At 41.8% G+C, this 14,064-nt stretch overlaps 1 protein-coding gene across 1 annotated transcript in view; it reads left to right on the forward strand.

Moving 5' to 3' along the window:
• Positions 1-13,816, forward strand: part of SPOCD1 (SPOC domain containing 1) — a 200,190-nt gene extending 186,374 nt beyond the window's left edge. The window contains exons 13-14 of the mRNA XM_040337069.1: positions 11,954-12,140; positions 13,114-13,816. Of these exons, the coding sequence (XP_040193003.1) occupies positions 11,954-12,140; positions 13,114-13,598 (672 nt within the window). The 3' untranslated portion in view covers positions 13,599-13,816. The remainder of the gene's footprint in view (positions 1-11,953; positions 12,141-13,113) is intronic.
• Positions 13,817-14,064: the final 248 nt, after the last annotated feature.

The following is a 14,064-nucleotide window of genomic DNA, read 5'->3' on the forward strand; positions in this document are numbered from 1 at the left end:
AACATTTTTATTTATAGTCACCCACCAGAGAAAAGACCCCAACCCAGCCGTTACCCGATTCCTGGCCTTAAACTCATTTCAGCACCCCGCAAGGAACCCCAATATCATCTAAGTAGATCTGAGAGTTAAATGACCCTTTGGGAGAAGTTTTCCTTTGATACCATTGGTGACTCTTAGTTCACGGGTGTTCTGATATGATTTTCAGGGGCATAACTAGCTGGACCATAGCACAATCCCCTCAAGCATTGGCTGGTATCTTAGTTGACAGTTGCCTATATTACATAATTGCATAACAAATAAAATGATTATATATTACAACAGTCTGATGTGGAAAATACAACCCTGTCTTAGGTGGGCCCCCAAACAAAATCTCATAAGGGCTCAAGTTCTCTGACCTATAAAGTAGGGGTAATCCTGATGTTGTAAAGAAGGAAACAGTTGGCCATTGTTTCTTTACTAACCCATCTACCCTTTTCCTGCATTGATTTAGCTGGCCTGCTTTTAATGACTATACTATACTATACTATACTATACCTTTCTACCTTCCCTGAACTCTGAGGATGATGGGAGCATGGAAGCCTGCTCAATTGCCAAATCCTTGCATGTAATTTGCATGATCTGTCCAGTGGGACGTGTTCCTCTGTCATTCTCTAAAGTTTCAAAGACTCCAAAGCGGCATATTACTTCAGAAAGTATCTTCTTCTCTGTTGTCTTGGCATTTTCTTTAGCCACCAGTCAGACTTCTATCCAGCTTTGAAACATTTCTATGCACGGCAAAACATTTTGATATTGGCCTGATTTGAGCAATTGGATTTAATAAACGTAGTCTTTTGGAAAAGGAATAGTGACTTGGCCAAATGTCTTTGTGTTACTCTGGTCTGTTTTCCTTATTTTTAGCACAGATTATGCATCCCTCAACAAAGTTTTGATATGCATTTCTGGTGTATCGAATAAACCTTCCAGCTTTGCATACGTTTCTCTCAATTGCCTTAGGGCATACATGATTCAGTCCATGAGTGCAGATTCTTGCAAGTTCTTTTACTTTCAGTATTTGTTCTCTTCTTTTTATCTGCTAGAGGCTTCTCCTTCTTTGCAAAATCAGTAATTAGGGTCACGATTGCTTCTATTGGTGTTTAAGGAGTCTTCCTGGCAGTATGATCAGACAACTGTTTCCTTTTTCTTCCATGGGTTGTCCTTCAGTATGTGCGTTGACCTTCGGGGTGGCTACTTCCTTTGGGAGGGTGACTGGTTTAAATAGTTCTTAAACATATTTCCAGCTTTGAATTGATTTTCTTGCAGCAATTGTAAAACTTCTGTTCTTCTTTATGGGTCCATAATCCTGGACTACTTCGACAGCATGCTTGCTATCAGTGTAGATGTTGGCTGTTTGATCCTTTGCGGTCTCACAGGCCCTCATGAGTGCTACCACTTTGGCAACCATCGCTGAAAGTGACGAAGGGAGTATTTGGGTCTCAATCACTTCCTCCAATGTTGTCATCGCATATGCCATTCTTGGGACTCCATCTTTGTACAGGCGTGAACCCTCTGCAAACAGGATCAGATCAGAATTTTCAAGAGGAATGTCCTTTACTGGGAAGATTTACTGCATTTCTTCTTCCATAAGTCTTAAGCAGATGTGGTCACCCTCCTCTTTGAGGAAAAAGCTAGCAGGCTTGATTGTAGTACATCTTTTCACTTCTGTTTTTCCTAATTCAAACAGTATGACTTTATAACATCCATTCCAAAGCATATCTTATTTGCCTTCGTCACCATCCTTTTCTTCATGTAGCTGGTCTCTGGTATCAGGTAAACAAACGTTTGCTCCTCATCCTCCCCACTAAACTTAATAATGTGATTTATCTCAGTAGGGTCAGAAATGGATGCGACTATAAAAGCACCATTCAAACAAAGGCTATCAACAATCAACTAAAATGGTATTAGTTACCCCTTCTATTAAGATTAAGTTCAAGGCCTTCCCCGTACTTGCCCATTCTAAAGGTTCCCTTTTTTTTCTGCCTCCCCGTATGGACGTCTCCTCTAGAGTCACCAGTAGACCCAAGATAAATACTGTCCCTCTTTCTAACCAGCTACAGAGCCCTGGGGGGTAAGGTAAGGGAGTCTTCACCGGTTTGAGATAAGCCCCACCTTGTGCAGAACCTCCCTTTGTAGCCGGACTTTACCAGAGCTCTGCCGCCAACTGACCCTGCTCTGCCTACTGTAAAACCTTTTTTTCAATGGGACTGGTGAGTCCAGGTAGACCTCTCTGCAATCCTTATTGCTGTGGAAGTGGTGAGAAGAATCTGATATGGCCCCTCCCACTTAGGCGAGTGCCAATGTTTCCTTTTTATTACTTTTATCAGGACCCAATCTCCAATATGGATTTTCTCTTCTCCTTAGATTGAACCTTCTGGGATAGAAAAGACCTCCTTACTTTGTTTCTGTTTCAACAACTTAGACATATATTCTGCTAAGGTACATTCAGATTCTTCAACCGTGTTTCATTTAGTAGTAGGGGTATTCTATATGACCTTCCATGTATCATTTCAAATGGGCTTAAACTTTCCTATGTGGGTGTAATATGCATGCTAGTCACAGCTAATGGTAGGCAGTACATTCAATTTTTTTACCTGTTTCCTCCATAGCTTTTCTCAGTTTATTGTTTTTCAGGATCCCATTGTGTCTCTCCACCAATCCAGCCGATTGGGGGTGGTAGGCGCAATGGTTTTCTACTTGGATACCCATCACTTCTGTCAAATGTTGTATAGTTTTATTTACAAAATGGGATCCATTATCACTGTAAATCTTTTCAGGGATTCCAAACCTAGGAATTATATCTCTTAGTAATGCTTTGGCTACAGTCTGTGCGTCCGCACTTCCTGTCGGGAATACCTCCACCCATTTGGTCAAGGCGTCTATGATAACCAAACAATATTTTATCCTTTCACATTTGTCCAATTCAATAAAATCCATACAAATGTGTTGGAATGGATATTGCGGTTTGGGGAACTTTCCTTTCCGTGGTCTTATGCCTCCCTGAGCATTATGTTTTGCACATATAAGGCATTGAGAATAAAAAGTTTTTGAGTAGTTGGTGAAACCATAGGCTGTGCATACTTTATTCAACATCTCAGTCATTCCCCTGTTTGACACATGAGTTACTCCATGTGTCAACACTGCTGCATACCTAAATAGGGATTTTGGCAATACCGGTTTTCCTTCAGGTGATGTGTAAATGTTATCTATTATTGTGCAACCTTTTGTTTTCCAATATTGTTTCTCCCTGGGGGGTGCATTCTGCTGCATATCAGTAAGGACTGTATGATCTATCCATATGATTTCCAGTTCTGTCATTATTTGATGCGTTACTTGTGCCGCTATTTTGTCCGCTTCATCTGTCCTTTAATTTCCCTTCAAAATGGGGTCTGTATGTTTTGTGTGTGCTTGACATTTACATATTGCAAGCTCTTTTGGTAATTGGATTGCATCCAAGAGTTCTAAAATGAAGTCCGTGTGTGAAATTGGCTTACCACTAGAGGTCACCATCCCCCTGTTTTTCCATTGTTGTGCAAAAACATGTACTGTTGAAAATGCATATTGACTATCAGTGTATATGTTTACGGACTTCCCTTTTGATAGTATGCATGCTCTTGTCAGTGCTACAAGTTCTGCTACTTGTGCTGAATAATGTTTTGGTAATGGCCTAGCTTCTAAGATTTCATCGTGTCACTACTGCATATCCGGTTGCAGCTACCACTGCCTGTACACAGGGTAGAAGTGCTCTAGTTACACTGTCTAGTTTTATAGAATAGTAAGCGATCGGCCTCTGGCGCTCACCATGTAAATGTGTAAGTACCGATGTCATGTGACTCTCCCTTGAGTCCACTGTTTGTTCAAAAGGTTTGTCATTTTTTTCCTCTGCCAATCAGTACCCATCTAAGCTGGCATCTATTCAGTAAGGCAGTCAACCTATTTCTTAAGTCTAGGCTATCTGGAGGCAATGAATTCCCTCGCCCCTGTCTGCTTGTCCTCCCCTGGGGTACGGGACTTCTATCCTCACCACTATACCACACCATACCTCATAGGAGGTTTACTTCATCTCTTGGACCCTGCTGGGGCACCCAGTGCATGGATTATGGCGTTGGTTAAAGTTTCAAGGATCGATCTGTTCATCTCTGAGGCTGTGCTACTGTCTGGATAGATTGAGGAAGTAGGATTGGGGTCTTGGTCGGAGGCGGTTCCTCTAAAAGGGGTGGATGTCACAGGGAGGGCGGTATTCTGGGCTGTGGCTTGCACCTGAGGGGGGGCTATTATTAGGAGGTGGTCTTTGGGTACAACAAATGAAATCATCATCTTTGTCCATTGGCTTGGCATTTTTTTTTTGTTCTCTTTCCCTGTGCTCTGATCCTAGTGTGTTCAAGCCAGTGTTCTGCCATTTCTAAACCATACCTTTTTTGGTCTCTGGGACCTAACAATCTCAGTTTATCCACCAAATCCTGACACCCGTTTGCAGTTAATTTACCATTTAATCCAAATTTTGTTTCCCACTGAACAGATTTAGGTTCTATACTATGCATACATTTCTTATCTCCTTCAAACAGCACTACTAGGAACACAACATGAACTTACAACCCATGGCAATGGACACCTTTAAAGTAATCAAAAACATCCCAAGCTTTTCCTTGTCTCATATACAGCAATCCTCATTAATAATTCTACAACATTCTGTTCACTTTCTTCATAGTGCAATTCACGTTTCATGTTCTTTTAAACCCTCTTATAAATAAACTTTCCTTTCTCTACTTTCATGTTCAGTAGCCTGGAATAGAGAGCTAAACATTTAAATAATAATCATGGCAACCTTTGCTTTCTTTGTTTAAAATTAATCCTAGAGTTGCATAACAAAAACTAACAATTTTAACTAGGTTTAACGACGCCACATAATTAAACATTTCTTAGATATTCAGAACGACCTGGCTGCTTTACACAGGAATTTGAAGGGAGGGGGAGGAAACTGCAAAATATAGCAGGCTCATCTCTGTTTTCTGCTTCTCAAACATTTATATAACAATGGCATTGCCTGGTCTAATTCTCTAACTTTGATAGGCTCATAATTAGTTAGTTTCATCACGTTGCATACATTCAAAAACACACATTGTACATTTGTACATTACTCTGTCAACATACACAGAAACCCAAATTGATCATAACTCCTTCTGTTGGTATTAGCATTCATACTTGTCAGCTCTATTATTTCTGCAACAGGTAAAGGAGTTATTTGGCTCAAACTGTGTAACATCACCATTACTTTTCACCATATCATCAACAGAAAGGTTAAACATAAGAAAGAAGAAACTAAAACACACAGAATAAGGTTAACTTCGTGGTCTTCCTAGATCACTCGGCCAACTAGCGCTTAAACTATCAAACATTCAACCTCATATGACGTCAGGCAATCAACCTCTGACGTATTGGTATACCACAAATCTTTTTTTTATCTGTCCGGACAGCGGGCGACGTCTATTTTACCTTAGGCAACGTCCCCAAATGCCTCTGTCTTCGACCATTGGATTATCGAGATTATTATACGATCAATGCCAATGTCGGTACCACAATTCATACACAAACAAACCAGAGACAACCAGAGAGAAGAAAAAGAGAAGAGACTTAGAAAAGAATGAGAAGCAATTTAAATGATCTTACCCTCTCAAACACCAGAAGACTAAGTCAATTTAGATTCAGAACCAGATGGTGGATTTGGGTCAAATCCGGCGCCAAGCAGTCCCTGTTTAACACTAACGTGAGTGGGGTTTCTCAGTGAGCTTTTGAGGTCCAATACTCACTGGATTCTGTCGGTACTGGTGTCAACCCAAGGGTTCCATCCATTGATTTCCGCTCGAAGGACCAAAAATGTTAGGTTATTTCTTTCTTTGTAATCAATCGAAATCCAGGTGTTTGAAAGGGAAGATCATTTAATTCAAAATGCAGCAATACATTTTAGTGATGCTTACAAGTTGAGAGAAAAAGCAAAAGAGAGTGAGAAGAGAGGAGCCCCCAGCTTCTCATCCTTACAGTGAAACAACGATAACACTTCTTATTGGCTAAATTAGCTAAGGAAGGTCTATCTGTACCTGGCACAGACTGGCACTTTATTACCAAACAGAGCTTCCTGCACAATCTGTTATCTATACATTACGTATGGGGTTATTAAGAACAAAAGAATATAACCAGTTAGTAACATGTGCTCGGAAGCCATATTAGAAGAATGAGTGTCAGCTCTGTTTTAAATAGACACACAAACAAAACTTTTCTAACAATCTTTGGTCCAATTCTGTGGGATCGACGTTGTGTACTTTGGTTGGAGGGGATCAAATAGAATAAGGGACCTCTCACAGCGCGAAACCCAGTGGATATATCTGCTAAAATGTCTTCAGCCTCGGGGTTTAAATATAGAAGTTGACTTAAATTGCTTTATAAATAACTCTTGAGTCATATAACTGCTTTTAGGAGATGTATATATATTACATTCTTCTCATTTATGTAGTTTGCCTATATCGCTCATTTATATGGAATTTTTTCTCCTATTGTTCGTTTTTGGTTTGTTCCCTACTACTGAACTGCAACATATTATGCTATACCAGCATGGGCGACACCAGTTTAAACCTCCTTTTTTGCAGTTGTCAGTATTGGGGTTACATACTAAGACATAATTCATCTAGTCATTATGAGGTCTGATAATTATTTGAATTGTAGTACACGTAATCATAATTGACTAACAACCATTCATTCCATATATAGTTAATACTAATTGTTTAAATTCTACTTATATAATATGCACACAGCAATCTAGACTTATGCTTATTCAAAAGAACGGGTATAGGCATTCTTGGTTTAATGTGTATATGTATATATTTTAGTATATGTACTATCAGATCATAGTTATAGTGTATATTCAACTTTTTAAAATAGGTTGTGTATTTTATTTATTTTATTTAAATACTGAATTTATGCTTATATATTGATATGTGTGTCAAAGCTGAGGATTGGTGGTCACGGGGACTCTCGAGAGACCGTTCCCCCTATTTGAGATCATACTTATATCCTCAGCATTTGAGAAGTGCTGTTGTGCCCACACATTTTTGATTGTCAATTTTAAGTTTTTAAGTTCGAGTTTTCCTTTGTTGTTTTAAAAGTAAACTGCTGTGTGATGTGTCAGTGTAATAGACATACACTGCACTTCTGTCTGGGGCATTGTTGCGAATATTGCCCATTGGCTACGGGGTACACGTGACCATCTGGCCGCGTTCCCCGCTGCTAGGACAACGCGGCACCCTGAGGACAGCCCGCTCTCATTCGTCGCTCCGCTCCAGACCGATTGGCTACGAGAGAAGCGCGACGTGATTGGTCGCGCTCCTCGTTGCTGGAGTGACAAAGGAGACGCTACACGCAGCTCCCGCCCACAGTGACGGCGATGTTCTTACCCTATTGGTCGCTAGGAAACATGTGACGGGTTACGATCTCGCTGGTACAGATGATGCGATACACACACGCATTAGGCGGTGTGGTAATCGCCACACATTGGCTGCACTTGACCACATGATCTTTGAGTGCGGACCATATAAGAGAGGGGAAGAGGTGATTTGGCCACACCCATGAATAAGACAGGAAGTCGAAACATGTCGGGGCGTGGCCTAATCCATGTCTGAAGTACCAAGTTACATCTAGGACTAGCTGCAGCCAACTCTAAGCTGCTTTGGAGTTCCGAGTTAAGAAGTATCGTTTGAGTGGGGTGCTGTGCCAAGGATTGCGGTGAGAGTGTCTAGTTGATCGAGGGTCCGCCGTGACCACTGTTGTCTTCAGCTAAAGATTTGAAGTGTGCAGCGATCTGTTATTACACAAAGCTTTTCATTTGATTTTGTTTGTGAGTGCAATTTTTGGAGGTTTCCTTGAGTGTTTTAATTAAACTGGTCTTACGTTTTTACACTATTGTGCACTTCTCCTTTTTTTGCATTGCAATTTGGAACATCTGTGAATCTAACACCGGAGTTTACATATTGGCGACACATCGGAGATATTTTGATTACAAGCTCGTTAGCCAAACACGAGAGTGGGAGGCATAGTATTGTGGTGAGTGTCCATTGTGAGGGGGGATTGGAGCACTGAACACTGAGGTGTGGTGGAAGCCCTGGAAGAGTGGATCAACTATATTTAGTTATATGGACTTTCCTCTTAATACTTCACGTTTTTTTTGTAGCATCACGGACTTTTTTTCATCTAATTTGCATGCTTGCATCTTTTATGAGTTTATTCACTTATAATTGTGATATCACATTGTACACTTAGATGTATTTAGATTTGAATATTAGTATATTCTGATAGCGCTGTGGACTTGTACTGACACTTGATGCATATGGTATATTCCTTTATTTCACATATTATTTATCTAAACAGCAGCTAGGCCGCTTCAACTTCTTTCCATACAGGCGCAGTAGTGGGTTATCAGTTGGGCGCAGTTTGATACCCCAGTCATTTCGTAAGTACAAATGTGCGCCGTCGTATCAATGCGCCGACCCACATACTAAGATACGCCTAAAAATAGGCTTCATACGACCGACGTAACTTGCCTACGCCGTCGTATCGTGGGCGCATATTTACACTGGACGCATGTGGCGCTCCCATTGATTTTCTATTCAAATATGCAAATAAGGGAAATATGGTACATACTAAAATGTACCATAAGGGGTTTTAATTAGTGTTGTCCCGATACCACTTTTTTAGGACCGAGTACAAGTACCGATACTTTTTTTTATGTACTCGCCGATACCGAATACCGATTTTTTTTTTTAAATGTGTCCCCAAATGCAGCCATGTCCCCCCACAAATGCAGCCATATCCCCCCACAAATGCAGCCATGTCCCCCCCACAAATGCAGCCATGTCCCCCCCATATGCAGCCATGTCCCCCACATATGCAGCCATGTCCCCCAACATATTGCAGCCATGTCCCCCATATATGCAGCCATGTCCCCCATATATGCAGCCATGTTCCCCCACATATATCCAGCCATGTCCCCAAACATATTGCAGCCATGTCCCCCCACATAAATGCAGCCATGTCCCCCCACATATATGCAGCCATGTCCCCCCACATATTGCAGCCATGTCCCCCCACATATATGCAGCCATGTCCCCCATATATGCAGCCATGTCCCCCTACATATATCCAGCCATGTCCCCAAACATATGCAGCCATGTCCCCCATACCTAATGATGATGCCGCCGCTGCGTTAATCACCGTGCGGCGAACATTACAGGCAGCTTTCGTTTGAATAGCTGTTTTCCCCGCCACGCCGTGTAAAGGACACTCCCCCTTGCTCGGGATTGTCAGCAGTCAGCAGCTACAAATACTGCAGCTGCTAACTTTTACTAATCGGCACACTTACCTGTCCAGGAGTTCATCGCCGTCCGCAGCAGAGGACGAGCGATCGCTTGTCACTCTGCTGCCCCCCCGCCATTCTCGGTGAGGGAACCAGGAAGTGAAGCGCTCCGGCTTCACTGCCCGGTTCCCTACGGCGCATGCGCGAGTTGCTCCTTCTGATTGGCTCCCGCTGTGCTCTGGGAGCCGAGTGTTCCCAGAACACAACGGGGGGGGGGAAGTGACGTCCTGCCCACAGACTGTGGCCGGTCTGCACCCCCCTCCCCCTGAAAGGTTTTAAATGTGACACCGGAGGGGGGGAGGGTTCCGATCCACTTTAGGGTGGAGCTCCGCTTTAAATGGGAAGTTCACATAATCTATTTAATATTGGCCAGATGTTGCACACACCAAAGCAGCAAATTCCCCCCTATTAAATTATCCATAAGCGATAATGAAGAATTTATTGCAGGCAGCTTGACAACCCCATTTTATGTGTGTAAATGGGCTGGTAGTGGCTGTAAAAGAGGATGGCAGGAACTCCAGCCACTAATGCCCTGGAGACATGGAAGCAATTTAAGCAGTAGACGTGTGCTGCAACAATCCAGCTTCTTTCCATCACTGATACTTAAGTTTTTCGTGGACTAAGCCTTAAACCTGAATTGAAAGGTAATTTCAAGTTTAGGTTTTACAGGTACTCTGGAATATTAATTACCTTGAAAGGAAACAGTGACTTGCACTTAATTAAATGCTAGGTCAGCATACCGTGAACCAAAGGTAAATGCTGTTTTCTTATCACATTAAAGGAAATCTGCTGCTGAAAGTACTGCATGCAGTATTTAATGATTACATTTTTTTGCTGAGGGGCATACGCCCAATCCATAACCCACCGTAGAATCGCTGCCTCATAGTATTTTTCAAAATCGGGGAGGAAAACACCCCCTTTTCTTTAGTCCTAGTTAATATCCGAAAGGCAATACGATTACTTTTGTTATTCCATACAAATCTCTGTATTACTGATCTTAATGTTTTAAAAAAGGCCCCAGGAATATCTACTGGTAAACTTTGAAAGATATATAGAGCCTTTGGAAGGACCATCATTTTAACTACGCTTATACGTCCGAACCATGATAGTCTATGGGCAGGGTATCCTTTGAGTTCACTTTTAATATTATTCAGCAGGGGTATATAGTTATCTTGATATAAATCTATATTTGATTTCGATAGTAGCACCCCCAGATACTTCAACCCCTTTGTTTTCCACTTAAATGGGTACAATCTCTGTGGCAGATTTAGAAGGTGACTTTCGTGCTCCCCCTCTTGGGTCCACACTCACCAGCTCCTTTAACCCCTACAGGGGTATTTTGCATATAAACTAAGATCCTGATGGCTTTGAGCGATTGATCCTCCAAAATCGCGGCGTCTACAGGCTCTTGGGGGTCACTTGATATCTGAGAATTAAGGCAGTTGTAGATACACTCTTGTATGCTCCTCATGAAAAAGAGATAATGGCTCCCATGGTGTAGTACCAAAAATGTATATTTATTAAAAGTTTAAAATCAATTCCATACAGCATAGGTGTTTAGTCCTTGGCAAAACAACAGAAGCTGGTATGCGGTAAATAAACCAAAGCCGGGGATTCACAGCGTGCGATCCAGCTGCTTTCAATCCCCTAGAACAGTGGTTCTCAACCGTACTAGTGCCGTGACCCCTTGATAAAATGTCCTAAGTTGTGGGGACCTCTAACAGTAAAACAAAGTAATTTGCACCCCTAACCCTTACATTTGTGAAGTATTAAAACCCCTTATGGTACATTTTAGTATGTACCACTCTTTGTTCTCCTTTCTTTCCTTTTTATCTCTATCCTAATTTCTTCTTTTTTTTTCTCCCATCCCTCAATCTAGCCATCTTTCTAGCTCTTTCTCTTAATCTTTATCTCCCTTTTTATTTGTTGTTCCCCCTCTTTTCCTTTCCTTGCCACGTATTCTCTATTTTTATTCCTTCCCCTACTCCTTGGGCGTGGGAGAGTTGGGATGAGTGGCAGTGGGGGTGGGAGAGTTGGGATGAGTGGCAGTGCTGGTGGGAGAGTTGGAATGAGTGGAAGTGCTGGTGGGAGAGTTGGGATGAGTGGCAGTGCTGGTGGGAGAGTTCTGATTAGCCAACATAGGTGCTCTTGATCAAGGTCATTTTCTGAACTGAGAACTGTAGTGGGGACTTTTGATGGGAACTATAATCACAGGTAGTGTTACTTACTATGTCTCACACTTCACATTCCTCACCAGTCAGCTGACCTAGAGTCTCTGCCCCCCCAGCCATGTTGTGAAATGAATAGGCGGCTGCAAAGAGGCTGAGTGGGCTCCAGGGACAGCCAACAGCCCAGGATTTGGTGACCCCTGGCAAATCATCATTTGACCCCCGAGGGGGTCCCGACCCCAGGTTGAGAACCACTGCCCTAGAAAGTCAGACTATTGTAACTATTTTAGTCTTAGAGTGTAAATGGTAAATTTCCGCTAGAGATAGAACATTAATTCTTGTATCTTTGCAGGATATGTGTTTGCTCCGCCTATGTCCAAGGACAGCTAGTGATGCTGTGTCCTATAGCCGACTGTTTTCCTACTTGAACCGCAAACTGAGGTATGGGATCATTGGGACCTGTAAAATGGAGGGCTTTGTTGTTCCACTGCCAGCACGTCAACCAATCCCTCCACAACTACGACCATTGGGAGGACCAGGTATGACATAAAAAGTCAAAAGTTAAGTTAAGGGCTTGTACAGTGCCTTGAAAAAGTATTCACACCCCTTGGAATTTTGTCATTTTACAACCAAAGTGGAAGGAAAATGATAAATGTTTTTTTAACATTGTTTATAAATAAATATCTGAACAGTGTGGCATGCATTTGTGTTCAGTCCCCTTTACTCCGATACCCCCCAACTAAAATCTAGTGGAAAACCAATTGCCTTCCGAAGTTATCTAATTAGTAAATACTAATACCACCTGTGTGTACAATTATTATTTTTTGTCTAAATGCAAAACACCATGTGTGGTGGAAAACTAACACTGCACATCACCCCGAACACACCATCCCCACTGTGAAACGTGGTGGTGGCAGCATCTTGTTGGGGGGATGCTTTTCTTCAGAAGGGACATGGAAGCTGGTCAGTTGATGGGAAGATGGATGGAGCCAAATACAGGTCTATCTTAGAAGAAAACCTGTTAGAGTCTGCAAAAGACATGAAACTGGGACAGAGGTTCACCTTCCAGCAGGACAACAACCCTAAGCACACAGCCAGAGCTACAATGGAATGGTTTATATCAAAGCATATTCATGTGTTAGAATGGCCCAGTCAAAGTCCAGACCTAAATCCAATTGAGAATCTGTGGCAGGACTTAAAAAAATTGCTGTTCACAGACGCTGTTCACATCCAATCTGACAGAGCTTAAGCTATTTCTCTTCCGTTCATAGACGGACACAGCCTTCATTGACATTAGGGTTATATCCGCTTTCACTAGGAGAGTTTAGGCAGAAAAAAAGCACTTCACTTAAAGTGTTAACAAACACAAACCTCAGTGCAGCTCCTCCCAGGGGGCGTGGCCCCCCCGGGTATAACCCACACCCTGCTCTATATCTACAATTATACCATAGTCTATATTGGTAATAGTGGTCCTGCTCTTGTTTATTTGTATGTATGTTTTGTTTTTCATAGGTCTTGCGGATGACCATCCCCCTTTGCTGCTGGCTCTTCTTCTTCCAAACCACCCAACATGGACATCTGTCCCTAAAAAGGTCAATCCCATTCAAAAAGAATTTGATATCCCTGATGACATCTTCTCATCTATATTAGAAGATGTGGAGAATGAGATGTCAGAAGAGGAGTTGTCACATACAGGACTTCCGCCCACGGAGGAAACCCCAGATATGGGGGAAATAGGCATGCAAGACCTGATAAGCATCCTTGGTGTAAGGTTAAATAATAACTTTCAAAACATGGCAGGGGAGGATCAGAATAACAATCCAAATATTATCTTTCCTGGCCAGCAAAATTTTACACCAGAAATTAACCACTTTTGGCCAACTTATAATATTGCACCAAACCTTCAACCTCCTAATACTTTTGGTGGTAATCTTGCTGCCATGTTTGATCCATTAGCTATGTATGGCCCACCAAATTTTTGTCCTTTCCAACAATAAAGATTTTATACATTCTGAGGGGTATACTTAAAATTTCAAGACTTGCAGTAATTGACAGGAAGTACCGTATCTAAAAAGTGAAGTGATTTGCCTTCTTACCTGTTACTAGAATTTATGTACCCTTTGCATGTTTTCTTCTCTGTTCTTGTAGTGATAGCTCATAATTTTAGAAAAAAAAAAATCTTTCACTTTCAGGTCTGGTGACCATGGTCACCAAGGACAAATAGAGTCAAGATAAAAAATCTGGATGCCTGTGAGATCCAAAAAACAAACAAAGCCTCCATTCAATAATACCATAAAAAGCACACAGATGTACAAGTGGGAGGGTAATGCATTTCACATTTAAAATGTGCTTGATAAACACGTTAGCCCCCTCCCCTGTTTGTAAATCTGTGTGCTTTTTATGGTATTTTTAAATGAAGGCTTTTTTTTAACTCTCACACTGTGAGCATCTAGACTTTTTTTT

This window comes from Rana temporaria, chromosome 2 (assembly GCF_905171775.1).
Source record: "Rana temporaria chromosome 2, aRanTem1.1, whole genome shotgun sequence".
In the NCBI taxonomy this organism is placed as follows: domain Eukaryota; kingdom Metazoa; phylum Chordata; class Amphibia; order Anura; family Ranidae; genus Rana; species Rana temporaria.